General features: G+C 34.1%; 1 protein-coding gene across 11 annotated transcripts in view; it reads right to left on the minus strand.

The window, feature by feature from the left end:
- The window catches only part of SOX6 (SRY-box transcription factor 6), a 655,463-nt gene that overhangs the window by 402,115 nt on the left and 229,889 nt on the right, over positions 1 to 23,459 (minus strand). Inside the window, exon 1 of one of the 11 annotated variants that reach the window (XM_032241032.1) lies at positions 1 to 8,907. This exon is cut by the window's left edge and continues 2,885 nt beyond it. The exons of 7 other annotated variants lie outside the window; for them this stretch is intronic. Coding sequence is in view for 1 of the 4 variants with exons in the window: in XM_032241030.1 (XP_032096921.1) it covers positions 22,309 to 22,325 (17 nt within the window). In the remaining 3 variants the exon portion in view is untranslated. Of the gene's footprint in view, positions 8,909 to 22,308; positions 22,938 to 23,459 lie in introns of those variants that run through there. 3 more of the 11 variants (XM_032241033.1, XM_032241030.1, XM_032241039.1) reach the window with 3 other exon arrangements.

A 23,459-nucleotide genomic window follows, 5' to 3' on the forward strand; every position in this document is an offset into this window, starting at 1 on the left:
TCAAGTACTATACTGATTGCCAGACATACAGAGGCATATAAATAAGACAGTGACTTCTAATAGTTCACAGTCTAGCAAGAAATATAAATGGAAAATAAATCACTGCAAAGTGATATGATCAGTGACCAGCTACTAGAGAGATATATTGTGGGAGCCCAGAAAAATTAACACAAACCTCATTTTAGAGGGACCGGAGACATTGCAGAAGACTCACTTAACTGTCTTCAAGGATGAGTAGAAGTTTGTCTGGTGGAAATTTTAAAAAAGGATATTCTAAGATGTGCAAGTGCTGTGACATATAAAAGAATATGGGTATATTCCAAGAAAAGGAAGAACTTCAAAGTGAGTAAATTATGGAGTGCAAGGTGGGAAGTAGCAGGAAAAAATCTAGTAGGACAGAATGACAACAGATTGGAAAGGATTTCAAATGCAATTCAAAATAGTTTGGGTTTCATCCTCTGGGAAATAGAAAATCATTGTATTAACCTAGGGAGTAGTACGGTCTGAATTTCCCTTATGAAAAAAAGTCTCTAGTGACCTTAGGAAGGATGACTCATCCAAAAGGTTGTATATATGTTTATGGTCCTGTCATTTGTATTCATGTGTGCTTAGCTGTCCTTTTCTTAGCTTGTCCCTGGTGTTCTGCTAGACATGTGTACTGACCAGTTCCTCTCCACCTCCACATTCTTTCAAGTCTCTGTTTTCAGTCTCTACAACTGCCACTGATAAATGTTGTTGAAAGAAGGTAGATGAAAGGGGTAGGGAAGGAAGAGGACGGAACAATATGAATAATCACAAAGGAAATATCAGAGACAAAGAGAGAAGTTATACTAATAAAAATAACAATGTAATGGTAAATGGTATTGAGTGCACACTATGTGACAAGCTCATTACTTTATGCTTCACAGTACCTCATTAAATCTCAAATAACCCCACAACAAAGCTACCAATTTATCCTTATTTGCAGATGAGCTAAGTGAAGCTTAGAAGTTGTTAAGTAACTTGGCTATGGTTATAAAGTAAATGAGAGAAAAGAGATTCAAGTAAGTCCTGTCTGACTCTAAATCCTATGCTTGTAACTTTTATTCTATGCTTCTAATAATATCAGTTACTGAATGTTAACCACGTGTCAAAATCTGTCCTAGCTGCTTTGCACAGGCTACCTCTATGACCTACAATAACCCAAAAAAGTAAATATCATTGTCCCCATTTCACAGAAGAGGAAGGAGACTGAGTAACTGATCTAAGGTTGTACAAGTAGTAAGAGGCATTACCAAAGTTTGGGTGGTGATGCCTAGTCTGTTTGGATGTACCCTTTCCACTACATTATGATGTGTATATATTTCTGATTCTTTCCTTCCCTATAAACTCTTCCCCATTTCTACATTTCCAGATTCTACCTTCAAGGCTCAGTTAATATCTTACTTCTTCCAGAAGTCTGTCAACAAAATATTAGTTCACCATTGCATTCCTATCTGAATTATTTGTGTTACATTCATTTAATTTGATCAGAATAGATATGTATTTGTTTCCTCCTATATGTTTACATTCTATATCTTCAATCAGGCAACCCCACAGTGCCTGTAGCAGGTTTCTCAGGCAGGATGTACTGTCCATACATACCTTATACTACTCAGCCTCTAGAAGTGGACAAGAATTGTGCCATAATATTTTGTATCCCCCAAGATAACTAGCAGAAACCTAAGTATATGGTAGGGCTTAATAAATAATGTGTTGAATGACTCCAACGTACTCTAATAGTATATAGTTTTCAATAATAATAGTAACAACAGCTAATTTTCCCTGTATGTATGGAGACTTTATATATACTCAATCCTTGCAAAAGCCAGTAATGTAGGTAATATTGTTACCTTCTTTTTACAGAGGAAACTCTGTTAAATCAAAAAAGTTAAGCGACTTGTTCAAGGTCATGCAGCCAATAAGGGTGGCAGAGACAAGATTCAAGCCCATGCAGTTTCACTTCAGAGTCAGCATTCTTTTGACTACTTTACAATATGGCCTTCACTCAATAGATGTTGTTCCAAGATTAAGGAACTATCACATCTTAAAAAAAAAACTGTAAATGCACACATTACTTCTGCTATAAACACTGGAAAAGATAGAAAGAAGAGTCTGTCTATATAAAGTAGAAAACCAGAGCAGTAGATACAAAAATGCTAGGAAAAATAATAAGAATATTGAGAAGTATTTCTCTTAGAGTGTAACATTTTTGCATAATTTTCTTTGATTTGTGAAGCATCCATGCCAACTTCCTCTCAATACACCAAATTAGATAGCATACCTCAGAGTGAGCAGCCATTGTTAGCAAAGACCCTGAAACCCTATCCCAGAAACATGTAATCCTGAACCAGTGAAATACAACCACCTCTGCACTGACACAGAACAGCTGTTTAGGGTGTCCAAGGAATGGCCTGATGAAGATAGCAAGGAAAAATTGAAAAACTGAATATCAATTGGTCTTTTAAACTTTATTAAGTTGTCGCAAAAGTCAGGAAACATATTATACTTTTAAAGGGCAACAAGAAATTCTCGACAATTTCAAAATCCTGAAAAATAGAGGTAAGTGATGTATGCTTGTATATAATTCATAATTTACAATTTGCCAGACATTATCCTGTACATTATTTCTTTCAATTCACATAATAATTTGGTCGGATCAGTAGTATTATCATCTCTACAGAATCAGCCTCTACAAATGAAGTTTAGAGAAGATAATTTCCCACAGTTGTTTAGGTAGGAAGTGGTGACACCTAAAATTCCAGTCCTCTAAAACAAAGCCCTTTCCCTTGTAACATGTGATTCCTCTCGAAGAAGGAAAGGGAAATAAGAGCATCTTGTGTTACAGAGGGGGAAAAAGTAACAGTGATTGCAAAATGGACAATGACTAAAGCATTGGAATGACAGGTCTTATCTCTCTTTCTCTATCCTTTTAAGGAACCTCCACAATTCCCCTTTAAAAGTAAAATAAATAAAATAAGGGGTACAAGTAATACAAAATAAAGATCCTCCCAGTTGCTTTCCATCCCCGTGTTCGCTAACTTCACCCTTCCACTCTCTGAACCTTGTGGTACAATCATAGTAACATGGTACCACCAGAGTTGTGTGATAGACACTCAAAAAAGCCCCATGACTCAATTCAAAGAAAATGCCAAAGGAGAGCCTGAGAAAACCTAGAACATGGAAAATAAACCAATTTTCCCTTGTAGCACAGCGTGTTAATTATCCAGAGGAAAATATAATACAGCATGACTTTACAGAAGTATTGTGTGGTATGCTCTATGTAGTGAAAAAATGGGGGAGCTAGAGTCTGGAAAATGGAAGAAAAATGAAAAAGCAAACAGCCCATCCAGAATCTGTTATGCCTACAGAACTCCATGCAACAAAGTAAAGAAAACTGCTTCCTTCAGAAATCTATAATTTTCTGGGGAATCAAGGTCAATAAGCATATCTACTCTTTTTCAGAACCAGCACATAAAAATTTTCAAAATTCATAAGGAATGACAAGTCAGACACTTCACTGCAGAGGCAGCCACTATGAAAAAGACCACAAAGGATATACCTGTGATATCTCTGGTCATAGAGATCTTTATAAGCCTTGGTACCATGACAGTAACATATAAACACACAGTTCCAGATATGGTCTCGTTGTTCTTCTTTTATTAAATCATTCAGTAAATATATATACATATTTATGCCTGACAGTGTTCTAGCTGCTGAGGATAAAGCAGTGAACAAGATAAAATACCTGTCCTAATATATTTGCATTCAAAGTCAAATTAAATCACCTACAAGATTTCTCCCAACTCTAAGATTCGTAAATTGCAAATGTCCCTGGTAGAAGAACCATATGGGCATTTAAAGGGCATTTGTGGGCATTCTAGCTTCAGTATCTAGCATAATGCTTAGCACTCAATAAAGATATTTAAGTAAATGGAGAAAACCACGACATAGGTTGAGCATTCTCTAATCTGAAAATGCTCCAAAATCTGAAATTTTTTGAGCTCTGACACAATGGTCAAAAGACATGCTCATTGAAGCATTTTGGATTTTAGATTTTCAGAAGAGTGATCTTCAACCCAGTATCTACAAATATTCCAAAATCCTCCCCAAAAAATCTGAAGTTTAAAACACTTTCGATCCCAAGCATTCTGGATAAGGGATACTCAACCTGTATTACAGATGTAGAAACAGATTCATTGGTTAAATAAATCATGATGGTAGGTGGTAGAGCTTTAAGAACTATACCCTGATCAAGTGCTATTCTAGGAACACCTTATAATTTTGATAAAAACAGGTCAAAACTTTATTATTAAGGGCTACTTGGTTACTAACCGACAGTTCCACAATAGTTAGTCTCTAAATCTTTGCTTACCTGTGTACTTATTAGTACCATACAATTTAACACTTAGTTTTTCTCTAATTGGCATCAAGAAATAAGATTTGAACAAGTTTTAAGATTAAAAAATACCTGAGAAGTTATCTGGCTCTAGCCTCTCACTTTTCAGATGAGGAAACTAACCAGATAAGCATGGAAATTTGCTAACCAACTGCAGACCTAGCACAAAGACCCGTCTTCTGACACTTAGTCCAATGTTTTTTTCCATCACCGTACCATCTCTCCTAAGTTCCTTAATGGTAGGAACTATTTGTTAAATGTTTTGGGTATTTCCACGAACACACAGAAAGTATATAATGCTACTGGCATATTATATTACCCAACAAATTAACTATAAAGAATTTTATTTTTCAAACCTGACTTTTCCTGCTCCCTGAAACTTCTCTATTCCAGTTGGGATAGAAAATTTGTAACAGCTTCTGAACCAAGATCCTGTCCTAAAAGATTCCAGCAGGAATTTGCTAAGCTTAATGCAGAACAAGAATAACTATCCTAACATTCTTTTACCTGAAAAAAATTTCAGGACTTACAGGACAAGACCCTTCCAATTAGGTTTTTCTAAAAAATAACTGAGTAGCCCAAAGACTTGCATTTTTCAGGAAAAGAGCCTATCTACTAGCCACCTGAAAGGAAATTTTCCTGAGCTGCACTTACAAACTTCATCTACTCTCCAACCAGACCTTCTTCAGGGAGGTGTCAGAGATTGCACAGGAGCACTAAATTGAGGGCAACAAGGCTGTTCTGGTTCTGTCACTTATAAGTTATTTGACATTGGGCAAAATCACTTATCCTCCCTATGTTTATTTTTACCCGTCTGTAAAATAGGGATAATAATATTTACCCTGATTACTTCACAAGGTAATGAGGTAGAACACATGAGCTAATGGTCATAACATCAATTTGAAAAGTATAAAACACCATAGAAATGTAAGGTAGAGCAATTAATCATTAGTAGTATCACTCGGAATGACTATGTATTTCAGAGGCCAGGAAGCTATCTTGTAAATCCAGTTAAGAAAAGGGCAGAGGCAGTGTGACACAACAGGAGTATCAAAACTTTGGAGTCAGATAACTATAGATATGAATCCAGACTCCACAACTTTGACAAGCTGTTCAAATTATTTAAGCCTCAATTTTCCCATCTGTGAAATTGGGATAGTACTACTGTGGAACTACTATAAAGAACAAGTAACATTTTTTTTTCCAGCCATTATCCACAGTTTTGCTTTCTGTAGTTTCTGTTACCCACAGTCAACCACAGTCCAAAAATAAGTGAGTATTACATAAGATATTTTAAAAGTCACATTCACAGAATTTTTATTACAGTATATTGTTACAATTGTTCTATTTTATTATTGTTGTTGTTCATCTCTTACTGTTCTTAATTTATACATTAAACTTTACCATAAGTTTATGTGTATAGAAAAAAACTTAGTAGGGGTAGGGTTCAGCACTAACTGTGGTTTCAGTCACCCACAGGGGGTCTTGGAACACATCCCCATCAGATAAACAGGGAAGTACTCTGTGTTGTGTATATCTTGTATGGTATAAAATAGTAATTATTATCATAAATTTCCTCTTCTAGAGGGCTTAGAACTTCAGGGTTTTATCAAGCATTCCACCATGTAAACAGTTTCAATATCTATAATGTAAACCCCACCAACCACAGAAACAACATTCTTGATCAACATAGTAAAAAAAATTAGATGTTAATTAACCAGCATATTAGAAATCAGGCCAGAGTTTAGGAACCAGTTCTATCAATGGGTATTTTCTCAGTCACTCAGACAAACTGTTGTGCTTATTTCAAATCCAGTGCACTGAGGCTTTCTTTGAGACTGGATTGTTGGATTGCTGCCTGCATTTCTGTCTTCTGTAAAAATGCCAAATGTATAGAAATTTCAGTCACCAGATTAGATGCTCACCTTAACAATATATTATGCTGTTTGGTGTCATGATGACATCCTGTTGATGATGCTCATGACTTTTTATGCCTTAATTTTGTTCTTTGGTTTCACTAAAAAGTAAAAAGCTCTTAGACTAATGAATCCAAACTCTTTTCAGACACAGTGCTGCTTCCCTTCCATGAGATCAGGGAAAAGGATATATTTCTGGTTGCAGACATATGTGGCACAGACATGAGATCACAGCTTTAAGCTTAATAGAAGAACATAACAATCTATTCACTGTTTACACTTTAGCCCAAAGGGCAGCTGGAAATCACAACCAGCCATATGCAGTGCCGAACAAGTGGTCATGACTTTATTAATAAAGCCAAGCATTAACAAATAAGATTCTGGGAATGGTACAGTGAGGGGCAGGAGTCTCTTACCCTAGGCCCCTCTAAGTACTAGGCATAGGGCCCAGGCTATTGTTGAGAGTGTCCTTTGGGATTAGACTATTCTCTCTGCCAGGATTTCATTTGCCATCGTTCATATTTCCCAGTTCTCCTGTACAGTGTTTAATCAGCTGCTGGTTGGAAAGGGCTCCCTATTCTTCCTGCATCCTGACATCCTGAAAAGGGAGCAAATTACAAAATAATCTAAATGCAACTGAATCAAATCACACATATAGATATGGGGTTTTTTTGTATCATAAAGAACTATTTCAAGTAGAGAAAAAGATTCAAATAATCTCTCACTTAATGCTTCCCAGTCCACGACAGGTATGGGTAATATTATCCACAATCTATAATGATAACTGATATTGAGAAAGGCTTAAGGACACTGCAAGCAAATTGTAGAACAAATATTTAAACCCAGGTCAAATTCCGTGTTTTCACCATTCAATGGCTACCACAGAGAACTAATTACTTGATAATCCATATCCTATCACAATTACTTTCTTTCTTCATTGAGATATACACAAATGTAATAGGAAAACTTACTACTTAAAGTAAACCACTGTTTAATACTGAAGCATTTCTTACATACACCCATTACCACAATTTGCAAATTTTCTATCTGGTTCCTTCACTTCCTTTCTATATCTAACAGATACAGATGATAAATTTGTAACCCAAACATCATAACACAAGTGTAAGAGCATAAAACCGTCAAAACATGTACAAGCCATCATCAAAGTGAACAAGCTCTATTATTAGGTCAGCAGAAATGAAATAATCAATAACTTTTATAAAGATGAGTGTACCCCTAAATATATTTTAAAAATGTAAATTTAAAAATTTTTAAGATGACTGCTCATATAGATGGTACAGATATCTGATATTTGCTAGAATAACTAGTTTATCCAATGTAAAGTTTGTTCAGATGTACTGGGTAGAGAAGGGAAATCTAAATTTACAGGCTAGCTCCTCAGACTGGGTCTAAGATATAGTTTAGATTTTGAGAAAGCACATTGTGCTTCTATGTTGTTCTAATTCTGTTTTTTGCTGTTTCTGAAACAGAAGTGAATTTCCTTGAAGTACACCATCTTTTTTTATTAGAATTATTACTTCCAGGCTAAATATACATTTAGTTTTCAGTTGGGTCTAAATGAAGACTGTATTCAGAAAAACAAGAGCAGAAGAAAGACAATGCTCCAAATGCACTCTCCCTCACACCAGCTAGATTCATGATAGGCTAGAAGAGACAGTATACCTCATACTGAGATCTTTAATAATGCCACTGGTGGCCCAAGTTATTCACAAAGTTATGACACAGGGTGGACCCACACTTTCTCCCTTGGGGCTTAAAGGAAAGAATCTGCTCCCAAAGTAAAGACAGTACTGTGTACCCAAAGTATGAAGCAAAAGGAAGAAAGAGAATAAGCCCAGTGAAGTGTGAGATTTATCTCAGATAACTTTCCCAAAAATCATAAAGCACTTTGGAAGACTGCTCTCAATCTCACAGTTTAGATACATCACAAAATAAAATGCATAATTTACAAATCCTAGGAGCTTATCACCACAACAGTGTGAATCAAAATGGCTCAATGGCTGAAATTTTCAATGGACTAAACACCGATATTAGCATGAAGAGAAACTGTTATCTAGCACCTTGGGGTTTGTAGATACACAAATAATACACATACATTATAAAAGTATCTTTCCTAGAAGTATGAAATCTAATACAGTAGGGAAAATCTTCACTTACCATCAATGGGTTCTTGGAAACTGAAACTTTAAGTAAAACAACCTATAACAAAACCATTTTTTTTTCTCATAGTTACAACAAAACATTATTCAGGGACTTCCCATATGTCATTTCACTTAAAGTCACAGCTTCCATGAACCTATTGATGATGTTAAGTGAGGACTAATTGTAGTCTTTTAATTGTCTATTGGCCGCAAAATAATTCTTCAATTGACTAGTGCTCAACATTATGTTGTGCAAATTATAGCAAACAAAGGCATAGGAAAAAGAGCACTGAACACAATAAAACTGCAATAAACTATAGGTCTCTAGTCTGTTTTTCCCCAATATCTAGATTTACTAAAAGTTCAGATTAAAGAGGGAAAAGATCAGCCTAACCAACATAGCAAAACCCCATATCTACAAAAAATGCAAACGTTGACCAGACATGGTGGCACACGCCTGTAGTCCCAACTACTCGGGAGGCTAAAGCAGGAGGATCATTTGTGCCCAGGAGGTCAAGGCTGCAGTGAGCTGTGACTGCACCCCTCCACTCCAGCCTGAGCAACAGAGTAAGACTCTGTCTCAAAAAATTATAATCATAAATAATTTTTAAAAAATGAAAAAATATCTTTTTAACAAATAGTGCTGGGAAAACTGTGTATCTACATATTTTAAAAATGAAGTTTAACCATTATACTTAACCCTTTAATCCTTATATTTAATTATATTTTTTAAATTAATTGAAAATCAATCAAAAACGAAATCTAAATCTATGAAACTCTGAGAAGAAAACTTAGAGGAAATCTTCATGACATTAAAAATTTCTTAAATATGACACAAGCAACCAAAAAACATGAGATAATTGAATTTCATCAAATTTAAAACTTTGGTGCATCAAAGTAATCTATCAAGAGAATGAAAAGACAACCTAGAGAACAGGAGAAAATTTTGCAAGTCATATATCTAATAAAGGATTAATATCTAGCATATATTTAAAAACTGCTACAACTCAACAATAACAAAAACAACAACCCAATTCAAAAATGAGCAAAAAATGTGAATAGACATTTCTCCAAAGAATGTATACAGGCCAGGAGCTGGGGCTTATGCCTGTGATCCCATCTTTGAGGGAAAAAGCAGTGGGAGGATAGCTTGAGGAATTCAAGTCTAGCCTGGGCAACATAGCAAGACTGTTCTCCACGAAAGGGAAACCAACCAAACAAAAGAGAATAAATGCAAATGACAAACATATGAAAAGATGTTCAAGATCATCAGTCATTAGGCAAAGCAAATCAAAACAATGAGATACCACTTCACATCCATTAGGATGGCTATTACTAAAAAAGTGAAAAATAACATTTGCCTCACCTATGGTTAACTCCCTATTCAAGTCATTGCTCAAATGTCATATTCTCAGTGAGTTCTTCTCTGATCATCCTATTTAAAATTGTTTCTTTGCACCAATCTCGCTTATCCTAATCTCTATATTTTCTTTTTCTATAGCACTCATAAACTCCTAACATAGTATATAATTTACTTTCTTGTCATGCTTATTGTTGTCTGTTCCATGAGAACTGAAAGCATTTGTTTTATTCACTAATATATTTTAAGTATAAGAATCAATTAACTAGTTTCTTGCCTGGAGATAGAAAAGAGTGTAAAAGTTTTGTAAGCCACATCATTCTTTAATCAGTTCTTATCCTCTTTAACACCAAATATTATCTTCCATTTATCATAAACAAATAAGCAAAATACAGTGGCTTAAAATGTAGTGTTCCACATTATTAATCATTTCAACAGAATGAGGTCTCAAAATTCTATTCATGCCCTAACATTCACAGTGTATGTGCCATTTATCCACTTATGGTCTCTTGACGCCCATATCACTCTTCAATTCTCTGCTTTGTGATGATGGGGCACTATATTTCCCAGACTTCATTGCCATCTGGTTTCCTGTTAGGTTCTGACAATGAGAGAGATTAGTAAGAAATTAGAAGTTGGGAAGAGACAAGGGACTTCCTTCCTCTAACTACTGTCCATCATCCCTCCAGTAGCAAAAGATGCTTATGGCTGCACCATTTTATATTCCCACCAGCAATGGCTTCTTTTAGCCCTCCCAATATCAGCTGCCTAAGCCCCTCAGAAGTACCAGCTGGCCACAGCCCTCTCAGTGATTACATACCATAAGCTATGCCACATTCTCCTCAGTAGTCTGAAAACAAGTCATGTAGCACATCCACCCCTTCACAAGTCCAAGCCCCAATCACAGGCTTTTCCAAGCTTGCAGGTTTAAGTAACACAAATTTTTCCATTTTCTTCCATCAGCCCCATGGCTGGTAGCTGCTCCCTATGGTTATTGATATCTGGGTTACCTCAGCCTCCTTTTTTGCTTTTTTACTTTTCCAATGCCATGTAACAAATTCCTTCAATTAAATCCCATCTATTTGAACTACTTATCATATTTTTGCCCTAACTAGACATGGCTGTATCTGGTAGAATATAACACTTCAGGCAGACCAAAAGATTGACAGTAGAGTAAATTTATAATTTTGTCACTTAGAATTTAAATAATTCAGATTTGTTATGTTATATTAACGAAAGAATGATAAAAATAGGTCTTTAAAATAGAACCAAAAAAATGGATTGATGTCCAGAAGTGCTATGTTCACATCTGTACACTTTCATAGAGTTTATCTCCAACTCACTCCTCTCTCTTGCCTACTCCACATCTCCATTTAGAGGTCTAACCTGCATCTCAAACTTAACATGTTCAGAACTGAGCTCTTGATATTCCCTCCAAACCCTGTACCTTCCAAAGTATTTCCCATCTTGCTTGCAACTCCACTCGTAGCTTCTCAGGCCAGCATCCTAGAGTCATCCTTGATCCCTTTCTTTCTATCGTCCAACAAATCCAATCTGTCAGGAAGTCCTGTGAGTTCTTCATTCAACATATATTCAGAATATAACCACTTCTCACTACCTCCACTACTACTCAAAGCCACCAAGAACTCTCACTTAGGTTACTGTAATAGCCTCTTAAGTGGTCACCCTGTTTCTACTCTTTTGCATCCCTATAATTTATTATTTTTATTTATTGCCAGCAACAACCAAAATGATCCTTTTAAAATAAACATGAGTCATATCATACCACTTCTTTGCTCAAAATGTTCCAGTGGCTCCCAATCTTCCACAGAGTAAAAGCCAAATCCTCACAATGACATACACATTCCTACTTGATCTGGCCCCTGTCATTTCTCTGACTTCATTTCCAATTATTTCCCCCTCACTCACTTGTCTCCAGCCACTCTGATCTCATCCCTCCCTGTACCTTGAATACACCAAGCACACTTCTACTTCAGAGTCTGCACAGGCCCCTCCCTCTGCCTGGCATGCTCTTCCCCTGGATATCTGCATGGTTCCTTTTCTCTGTACTTCAAGCTTTTAGGCAAAAATTTTCTTCTCAATGATATCTACTCTGACTATCTTATTTAAAATTGCACATAGACCTCCACCCTGGGTGCTCCCTATCCTTGTTTCTTGTTTTATTTTCTCCATAGCATTTATCTTCCACCTTGCTATATAATAATTTACTTGTTCAGTTTTTTAAAATATATTTCCTGTTTCCCTTTGCTAGAATGTAAGCTCCTTGAGGGCAGAGATTTCTGTTTTGATCATTGATGTATCTCCAATCCCCAGTTGGTGCCTAGCACATAGTGAGTGCGTAGTTAACACTTGTTGAATAAAATTCCAAACTCCAAGGCACCAAAGAATGAGTGAATATATGTGTATTTAGAAATACTGTGTGATACATGTTGCATATGTATAAATATTATCTTGCTTTTATTCTAAAGTGTAGAATTGTATTACCAACTCTAATACCACAGTATTACTACACCAAAATTACTATGTGCCTTTGTTTTTACTGAGTCACATGAGATCAGGTGTAGAATTTTCCACTTCTAGCATCATGTTGGCACTCAAAACATTTTAGATTTTGGAGCATTTCAGATTTTGAATTTTCAGATTATGGTTGCTCAGCCTGTAATACATTTATTTAAAGAACTTTAGCACAATGGCTGGGTCATAGATGATACTCAGTATATATTAGCAATCATTATTATAAAAAGCACCTAATATTTGTTAAACGACAGCTAAAAGCTCGCAAACTCAGCATTTTATACTGCCTTAATTTGTTTACATCGTGAGTATACTGAAAGCAAGAATCATATTTTATGCTTCTTTTGTATCTGGCACTGTATTAAACATATTTGTTCAATAAATAATTGATTTATTGATTAATCACATATATTGTTAAATCTACCAAAAATATAGATTGTGAAAGCCATGTCATTCAACATGACCAGAATAAATAAAACAGGATTTAAGAAAAGCAAGTTAGTCAATTCTGTCTCCTCATCACACTAACTAGGTATGATACTAAAGTATGCCAAATTCTTCTTTTTAATATGTGATAGAGATACATGTATTTCCTATTAGAAAAGGAATAATGACAAATTAATGGCATAGGAATAAAAAACAAAAAAAAAATGATAAGTAGAGACAGATGGCAGACTTTAAAACTGAGGAGCCAACTAATCAAGGTTGTTAGAAGTCACCAAAGACAACAAAGCACTAACAAAGAATTAGGTTGACAGCAAAGGATGGGACTTTGTTGGAAAGGCTACTTCTCCAAAACACCACTCACAGATAAGCCCAGTTGAGTGAGAGCTATAATAACTGACTCCAAAAGAAGTATATAGCTAACCATTGGTTACGAGAAGCTAGAACACTAGTCTTTCAGAGGAGAGGAACTGCAGAAGAATTTAAATAAAAGCAAAGTAATAAGAGAATAAAATCATCATTAACCACCCTTGAAATGTTGATGGAGAGAGACAGCGGGATTAGTTAATTCGATATTACCAACTGGAACCTAGATGGAATGACTGGAACTGAAAAATCCTGAGAAAAAAAGTAAAATTAAGGTTCTGATATAACAATATGATTTCATTTATATGAACCCCTAACCATCACTTTGAAGACATTTCATTTTTTATCCTCGTGCCATAAAAGTTCAAGTTAATGAAAACCATGTGCGGAACTTGCCATGCTCACACATATGATACACCATTTTTTTCACAAAGGTAATTTCTTGGTGTGTAGATATATTTAGGACGAAAAAATAGTGAGAAGAAAAACTGGCATTGCACAGAATGTTATTCCTAATAGTGTGTTAGTACATGGATATGTGTACATCTATAAGCACCAGTGCAAGAAATAAAATTTCATCATAAAACTGTGGTTATGACAAAATTATCTGAACTTTTTGTCCCTAATATATTTTCATCCTTCACAGGCAGAATGACAATTCACAATATACAGTCCTATATTTCTACAAAATGTAAAGCAGTAAGTTCTAGACACATGCCTAGTACAGAGATGTGTCAGCAGTCAATCCAGGCAAACGGGTCCTTCTTCAATGTCTGTACCACTGTTTCAGGTGCTTTCCTTTACCTCACTCTTCCTTTCACACTTTGTTTCTTGGGTCTAACTTCCTTCTTTGGGTTACTATTTCACTACCAAATAAACTTAGACTCCTACTCTATTAGATAGTTCTTATCATCTGTAACATCTTCCCTTACTGCTTTAGAAACAGTAAATCTTGCAAGTAAGTGATGCAATATCACACTTGAGTATTTAATTTATAGATTTCTATAATTTCCAGAGATGCAGTCATACCCAGGCATTGTCCAATTTTTATTATAAAAAGTTTGTGGGTTTTCTGGTTGACATGTGCTTAACTCTAATCCTTAAGAATAAAAGTAAATAAGAAGTACATTGAATAAACACATATGTGTATACATATTATATGTTCTGAACATTATGAGGTCATAACTATGCTGAAATGAAAGGAAAGGGGGATGGAGGGAGGGAGGGAGGGACAGAGGGAGGAAGGGAAAAATGAAGGAAGGGAGGAAGGGAAGAAGGAAGGAAGCTAACTTATCTTGATTAGTACAGAAATGTAGCCCTTAATATAGTTAATAAATATGCAAAGCTGTGCATCATTTACCCATCTTTAACTCAATACAGTTACTATGGCTTCCATGCAGACATTATCTCAAAATATTATGCTATATCACAATGACTTAAGTCATAAAGCCAAATCTTTCTTTCTCTAAGCTCCCTTATGTGTCTCTTCATTATTCAGAACATCCTAGACTGCATATGAACACAACTGGGAACTACCTCTTACAAAACAATGAAAACCCCATGGAAGTCTACCGAAAAAATAAGAAAATCTGCAAAACATATTCCAAATGTTTTCATTGTCAGGATCTCAAATCTTTTTTTAGTTCATTAGAATATCTGCTAATTGTAATATAATAGCTCTTAGTTATATTACCACTAATTCACAGGTCTGCAGTTTTTTTTCTAACTCTTCCGTATTCTTCAGATTCAGAGTTATTCAGATAAAATGATGACAATGTGTTTCAAAGTAATTCTAAAAATTAACTTCTACAGCTATGCAAGTGGCATTCCAAATATCAGATGTGGAATACATTTTTAAACAGAAAAAAATTAATATTAATGTCATTATCTTTTTCTCTTATTTAACACTTTAGGAGTCTTATTTAAGAAATACATGCCACATATGATGCAAATACTTTAAATAATAAAAATGTTAAAAACACGTGGTGAGGTTTTTTTGTAATTAAAGAAAAACACACACTAACGTGACAGAAAGAATTATGCCCCTGTCATAAATTTACTCATGCTATGCTATATTCTCTATTCTTAGGCAATGTTCTATAACCCATAAAATCCAAGAAACAATAAGATAAAATTGTGTTTGAAGGCCAGACAAATACTTAAATAGGAAACAGCAGGTTCATTTTTATTCCTTTCATATTCATATTCTCTCTCTCCCCATCTCGCTCTTCAAACTTCTCTCCATAATCATTTTTGTTATTATTAATGTTTCCATATTTTCTATCACTGTTTAAGAAAAGGGGACAACCACAGTCCAAATTCACAAAATGAAGTCAAACTTGAGGCAACACTATGCTTATTAGCAACTTTTAAGAATGGAACTTCAAAATGAAGCATCATCTAACAAAAAAAAAAAAAAAATTACTGCTGCCATTAGGTGTTATATGAAAAAATAGATACAAATTCCACCAATTCATGTAAAAAAGAAAAAAGAAGCCTCAGAAGTTTACTATTATTAACTAACACTTCAAAGCTATTTCAAAATTTCTGGCCTACACCAATTAATTTTCCCCCCTACCCACTCATACAAAAAATGCACATATTATTAAACAGATTAATGACATCTTCTCATCACACCTTATCTCTCCAATTGAAATCAGATATTTTGTATCACTGAACCAGAGAGGTTGTTACAAATGAAATCAAAGTGAGGCCTAGAGAGTTTAAACAATTTGTTCAAGTTCAAGTAATTAGTTAGAAATTACTAGCAGAGTTGAAACTAGAACTGAGTTCTCCAAACTCCAAAATACCAATCCAGATCTCCAAACTTCAAAGCACTAAGTGCTATAGAGGGAAAAAAAAAGCTAAGAAATTGCCCTGGTCCTAAAGAACTCACTAAACCTCTAAAGTTGCATATTTCTGTGGTGAATATTATTTGGTCACCATAATGGAGGCAAGTGAAGAGCTAATGCAACACACATTTTTTAAAAGATTTGACTAATCCCAAATAATTTAAAGAGCTAATGCATACCCAGCAATCCCATTACTGCGTATATACCCAAAGGATTATAAATCATTCTGCTATAAACACACGTGTATGTGTGTTTATAGCAGCACTATTCACAATAACAAAGACTTGGAATCTGCCCAAATACCCATCAATGATAGACTGGATAAAGAAAATGTGGCACATATACACCATGGAATACTATGCAGCCATAAAAATGAATGAGTTCATGTCCTTTGCAGGGACATGGATGAAGCTGGAAACTATCATTCTCAGCAAACTAACACAGGAACAGAAAACAGAACACAATGAGGGGAGCATCACACACCAGGGCCTGGTGGTGGGTAGGAGGCTAGGGGAGGGAAAACATTAGGAGAAATACCTAATAGAGTTAGCTATCAAACATGCATGGATTATAAGTGAAATCCTTTGTCTACTTCCTCTACACCCCTGCCTTTTAATGGCTAAAACTTCACTTCAGAAGATGGGCACCAGGAATATAGGAAGAGGAAGCATATGCAAATTGAGTTTTAAAATCATAGCACTTTTGTTGACATTAAGAATTTCACATGGTCTGTATAAGGTTTCTATAAGAAAATGAGGGAAGACTTTCTCATGGTCATCACTGAAACTTATGACTACATTCTGCAGACCCAGAACAGATCAACTTAAATTTCCCCCAGGCAACTGTTGAAAATGGGGAAAACTTACTGCACTACTGATAGAACATTTAGACTTTAGAACTAACAAGTAGGTATTTTTAAAGACTCACTAAATTTAAGAGAAGAGAAGGGAAAGGAGAGAATTGGGGTGAGAGAATATAAGAAGTAGAAGAGAGGGAAAAAGAAAAGAAAAAAAAGAAAGAAGGGAATATAAAGGAGTGCTATCTCAGGAAATGAAAATCTCATAAAGCAATCTACAAAGAAATCTTTTATTTTAAAAAAAAGTCAAGTTGTTAGTTACAGTTGTTGAAGATGTTGGTATTTGTTTCCAGACAAGGAGCATTTCAATTTTAAAATATAGTGATAATAAATATATCATCAGGATTGAGCCTTGTCTCATTTGGTAGTATATATACTGCATCAAGAGAAGGAAAAAGAGGAGGAAGGAAAAGTGAATAAGTAGATAAATAAAAACTGCAGGAACCAGGGTAAAATCCTTTGTTAATTAGGTTCTTACTGAACAGCTACTCAAATCTGTAAAGTTATTTTTCCTTGCTTATGTCTCAGTTCCCAAGTATGAAAGACAAAAATTAATAAATGTGAACTTTCTTCTTCACCAAAAATTGACACCTTTATCCAGTTAATCATAGGAGGAGTGAGGTTGGTCATGCTAGGTACCACTGAAAATATTTTGTCACAAAAAGAATTAAAATCAAATAGACATAGATACTATCCAGGCAACCAATGTTTGTTTTTATCAGAAGAGAGAAACAAGTAATTTTATTACAAAAAAAAGAAAAACAATTTAAGATTTAAAAAAATCCACTTAAAGACATTATACTAAAGTGATATTAATTGTTTTCTCTTCATTGTTATTATCATCTTGTTCCTGTACATATGACTCTGTCCCACCATGTAGAATCAAATTTCCATTTATTGTGTTACTATCTATAGCAGAGGAGTCATGATTTTACTCTAAACTGAGCAAGTTTGATGTATCTTCTACCTCCTCCATACCCAGAAAATATAAAGAAGCATTTAAAAAGTTAAAATGTTTCTTCTGCCACAAAATATTAATTTCAAACTCATTAGAAATTGGAACTGCATCTTACCATGAGGAGACAAATAAGCTGATCAAGACACTACGCTTTCAAACCGTTGGGCAGAGTGTAAATTGGTGCATCCTTTCAGGAAGGCAACTTGGCAGTGTGTATAAAAACCAGTAAAAACACTCTCTGAACTAGCTATCTAGGAATTTACTCCACAGATATCATCATAGTAATGTTCAAAAAATTGTACAATAAATATGTTCATTAAAGTATTACTCATGATAGAGAAAACATCAAAACGACCTAAATGTTCAATAGTTAGTAAGTACTAAAACATTTAACATTTATTCAACAAACATGTGCTAAGTATTATGGATTTAAAATTAAAAATGTGTCCTTAAAGTAAATTGTCCTAAATTAAAAATGTGTACTTAAAGTAAAATACAATGCATTCTGGGATTTTGTCATATGATCAAAAATCGTTTTACAAATTTAATATAATTCCATTAAAATCACAGAGATTTGGAAATGGGGGTGGGAGGAAAGACTTGATAAAATGACTCAAAAGTTCATGTGAAAAAGCAAATAATTGAGAATAACCAAGATAATTTTAAATGGGGATAATTCAATTAAAAAGCACATAAAATATGACTAATTAAAATTTGCCAAATAAATGGGCAGATCCATTAAATAACTTTGAAAAAGACCCAAATATTCGTATAATGAAAATTATAGTGTTTAAAAGATGAATGCTATAACTGATATTATTGAAATAATTGGTTCTTCACATCCTAATTGCATATCACACAACAAAATAAATTCTAAATAGATTAGAAAAATTAAAGATTAAAAAAAGATAATATTATAATAAAACATATGTGACCATTTACATAATGTAAGATGGGAAAGAGATTTCTAAAAATGATTCTGAAGGTAGAAATCAAAAGCAAAACTTTAGATTTCATGAGAGAGATTTGATTTTCTAAAAATTTTAATTAGACAAAATGATAAAATTGAAAAAAGTCTAAATCATATATGAAATAGGGTTACTATTTTAGCATATAAAGACCTCTTATAAATCAATAAGAATTAATTGCACATTAGAATAATGGGCAATTTTGTGATAGGCTATTCTAAATATGTTTATATATATTCATGAATTTCATCCTTGCAACAGGCCTATGACATAATTATTCCCACTTTACAGAAAAAATATAAATAATAATATTATTATTCCCACTTTGAGAAATTAAGTAAATGCTCAAGTTCACAGAGCCATTAAGTAATGATGATACAGCCAAGATTCAAACCCTGTCATCAACAACCTGACTCCAAAATCTATACTATCTCTCAAAGAATATAAATAAGAAATTTATTTTCAAAAAATGAAATGCAGGCCCATTGTGGTGGGTCATGCCTGTAATCCCAACACTTTGGGAGGCTGAGGCAGGTGGATCACCTGAGGTCGGGGGTTCAAGACCAGCCTGACCAACATGGAGAATCCCCGTCTCTACATAAAATACAAAATTAGCCAGGTATGGTGGCACATGCCTGTAATCCCAGGTACTCGGGAGGCTGAGGCAGGAGAATCACTTGAACCTGGGAGGTGGAGGTTGTGGTGAGCTGAGATCAAGCCATTGCACTCCAGTATGGGCAACAAGAGAGAAATGCCGTCTCAAAAAAGAAAAAGCAAATAAATGAAGAAGTATTACATTTCGCTACCAAGGAAATGCAAATTACACTAAAAATAAGATGCAATTTTCTACTTGTCACATTGGCAATGGTTAAAATAATAATAATGTGTCGGAGTGGTTGAGGAAAAATGAGTACTCTTATACACTGTTGATAAGAGTAGAATGGTCAACTTTCCTGGAGGGCATTTTGGCAACATGAACCAAATTCTTTTAAAAAGGGATTACCCAACAATCCATTTTGAATAACTTAAACTAAAGAAATAATTACAGATGTGTGCAAAGATTTAGCTACAAAGGAGTTTACTGCATACTGTTAATAATAATGGAGAATCAAAAATAACCTTCCCTAAATCAGCTAAGCTATGAAATGGCCACAAATAGAATAGTCTACCACCATTAAAATTAATCATGTAAAATAACAGGTGGTATCATAGAAACTGTAAATGATATACTATTAAATTAAACAGTAGATTATAAAACATTTGATAGCATATGTCATTTTTGATGAAATATACATATATATGCACATTAGATTGGCAAAGACATGAAAACTTCAATGTGTATATACCTTAATATAAAGTGAAAAGGTTTTTTTCTTTATTTTATATGTATTGCCTAAATTTCTTATATTCAATATCTGTTACTTTTATTGTAAATAAAAAGTTCATTTTAAAAAGAAAATGTAGGCAGGAGAAGAGCATTTAATGGCATAGGGAAATGCTCAGTTAACTTTTTTAAAGTAGATTGCAAAACAGCATGTACAATAAGTTCCCATTTTTCTTTTAATAAATATGTGCATCTAAATAGAAAAATGTCAAGGACATAATCAGAATAAACATTCTGAAGTAATTCTGAATGTCATTACAGAGCTTTTATAATTTGTTTTTTATATTTTCTGATTGTCTCCAATAACCATAGTTTGGTTTTTTAATCAGAAAAAAAAAGTATTAAGAAAGACTATATTTACTGTTTTATCCAAATCCATTCTACCAACTAATTGTTTAACAAGCCCATAATTATGGCTAAAAGCAAAAAACAACACAGTAACTTCTTACTGCCAAAACAAACACAAACAAATATGATAGTTTTTCTAAGAAAAGCAAATCTCGTAAATGTACTGGTATATTCTATCCGACCAATCATAAATTTTATTTAATGATGAAACCACTTACACATCAACTATATCAAGTTGCAAATGAATCATAAAAAGCAATCAAGCAAATCACCTCTATCTGTGTCCGTCTACTGATAGATGGAATAGATAGTTAGATACAGTAAAATAAAACAATTCTGAAATAAACAGGTGATAAAAATAATATACTGACACTGGTCATCAATATAGCAGGACAAAAAATAAATGAACAGGAATCAATTAATTGGCCATGTGGCATACTAAAAGTCCCAGCCCTAATTTCTAAACATATGATCTTGAGCAAACCAAACAATCTCTCCAAGTTTTAGAGTCCTTATCTTTAAACTTACAGTAAAAAAAAAAAAAAATTATTTAGCTTTATAATTATAGAAAAAATTGATACAAATGTAAAGAAGTTCCATATGACTAAGCTAATATAAACCCTGGAACACCTCTAAAATTAGTACTTACTTAATTAAACACAGACAAAGATGGTAATGCCATGAGACAAAAAGCGGATTTTAGAAAAAAAAGAAAATGAGAAGAGAGAAAAAAGCTGACATCCTTGATAGTGAAAAATTTCTGTAATAGGGAATCAAGGCTTGGGAAAACTCAGTAGCTTTTTCTTATTCCAGAAAAAGAACTGGGGACCAAATTTCTACATTTTGGCTGCTAGCCTCAAGCCTAACTAATCACCCAGTTGCACTTCTGCACATGGAGAAGCTGATATAGCATCAACAAATTCTTTATCAAAATAAACACTTTGTAACACTGAGAAAATTAAAAGTGTTGTAATCTATAAATGGCCCAGCCTGTTCTGTTAAAACTTTATCCCAATTGGACCCTATGCTTAAAATATATTCAATTTTTTTCTTTACCTCTGCTGCAATTTTTTAAGTCACATATATTTTCTTTCATCTCTAGAAAGTAATTTTGTTCTTATAATTTTCCAGATTATATTTATACACATTCTTCATGAAAATATGCATAATAGAGTCAGTTTCATTTTTTTCTCACCAAAAGAGAAAACATGCTTGAAACCTTTTCTTTTTCAGTACAAAATTTCAGTCTCTTAAATCATCTTTCACTGGCTTCCATCTCTAAAATTTCTCCTTTTTCCCAAGTCCCTCCTCAACCCAAACATACACACACATACACACACAGCTAGAGGCACAATGGACACAATGCCAAGCGTTTAAAAATAAATATTGAGATATAAAATCACAGGAGGGTGGCACAAAGTTGGAAGCTATTTCTAAAACAGTTTGTTAAGGTAATGAAAAAAAATAACAATAGATGTTCTAATCAAAGTCTGGTAATTTTTCTCTCCAAGTGAATATTATTAGCCAAAATAATAAAGCACCATCAAAACAAGCCAATTCTTACAGTTAATCATTATAAAAGAGGAGTAAAATTCATTGCTTATCGAAATATTTTATTTTTACTTTACTAATTACAAGTTATCTGGATATCACATGATTGCTTCTCTCCCAACTACCATCAAAACATCCAGAAAATACCTTTGTCAAATACAGTGTCACTTGGCTCATAAATGACAGCATACCTGGCATCTGTATACATAAAGAGCAGCCTAAATGTTTAATCAAATACCTCAACTTCAGGAATTAACTTCTTGCCTTTGTCCTTCGGTGGCCACAATATCTTCATTGCAAGCCTCTATTGGTGTCATTATTTCTAATTGAAATCATCCTCTACCTCCACACCCTTCCACGAAGGAAACATGGCTTTTATCTTTGTCTTGCACATGCACACAAAAGTGGGAGGGAGAATAATTTGCTATTTGCACTTTCAATAATAAAATAGCAAATTAATAAGGTTTCTTGTTATTATAGGATACCAAGCATGTTCAACACTCAATTCAGTTAAAAAGAACTGCACTGTAACCATTTTACCTAATATAGCATCATATTTTCAAAAGGCAGAGGAAATCTCTCAACTTGGGGGAAATTATCCAAAGGTAAAGAGATGCTATATTTAATTCCTCAGTTGAAGCTTGTATCTATTCTCAATAAAATACTGCAACTTTAGGTGCTTCTGTGCTTAGGTCTAAGAAATGGACCCAAAATGAAGTTAGAGAGTTCAATGTGGAGTCAGTGTCAACTTCAGGACTAGTAATATTAGTAATGGCAAAGTCAGGATTTTAACCTAGGCAGACTAGCTAAAGACCAAGCTCTTACCCACAACTTAATCTCTTAAGCCCCATTAAACACACACACACACACACACACACACACACACACACACACACTAAACTTTTTGCTTCTTGAAATTACTCCCCTTTTCATGTATAATTTGAAGTATACATTGAGATTAAATCCTGTTTCCCTGAGAAATGTAGCTACACAATGGTGTGTTAGCTAATTATTGTATTAACTTCTGTGAAAGTACCCTTTGATATAGGAATGAGAATTGAAATATGAGTCATGAAAAAAGGCTTCTGTAATAATAATAAGAATTGCTCCTTCCTTCATAAAATGTTTAAAGTTCATTCCTTTAAGATTAATTCGGCTTAAATATTGAGTTCCTTAGACTCTTCCACACTTATATCACTACATTGCTCCATACATTCCTTATACAGCAACATCCCTATAATACAGCAATAAGAAGAATCAGAAAGGCAGCAAAATCTAAAACAGATGTCTCAAGTTGATTTACTTTTCTTAAAGGAGAATTCCTCAGCTCAGAATCTATTTA

Source organism: Sapajus apella, unplaced genomic scaffold, assembly GCF_009761245.1.
Source record: "Sapajus apella isolate SASKATOON/1434 unplaced genomic scaffold, GSC_monkey_1.0 scaffold47, whole genome shotgun sequence".
In the NCBI taxonomy this organism is placed as follows: Eukaryota; Metazoa; Chordata; class Mammalia; order Primates; family Cebidae; genus Sapajus; species Sapajus apella.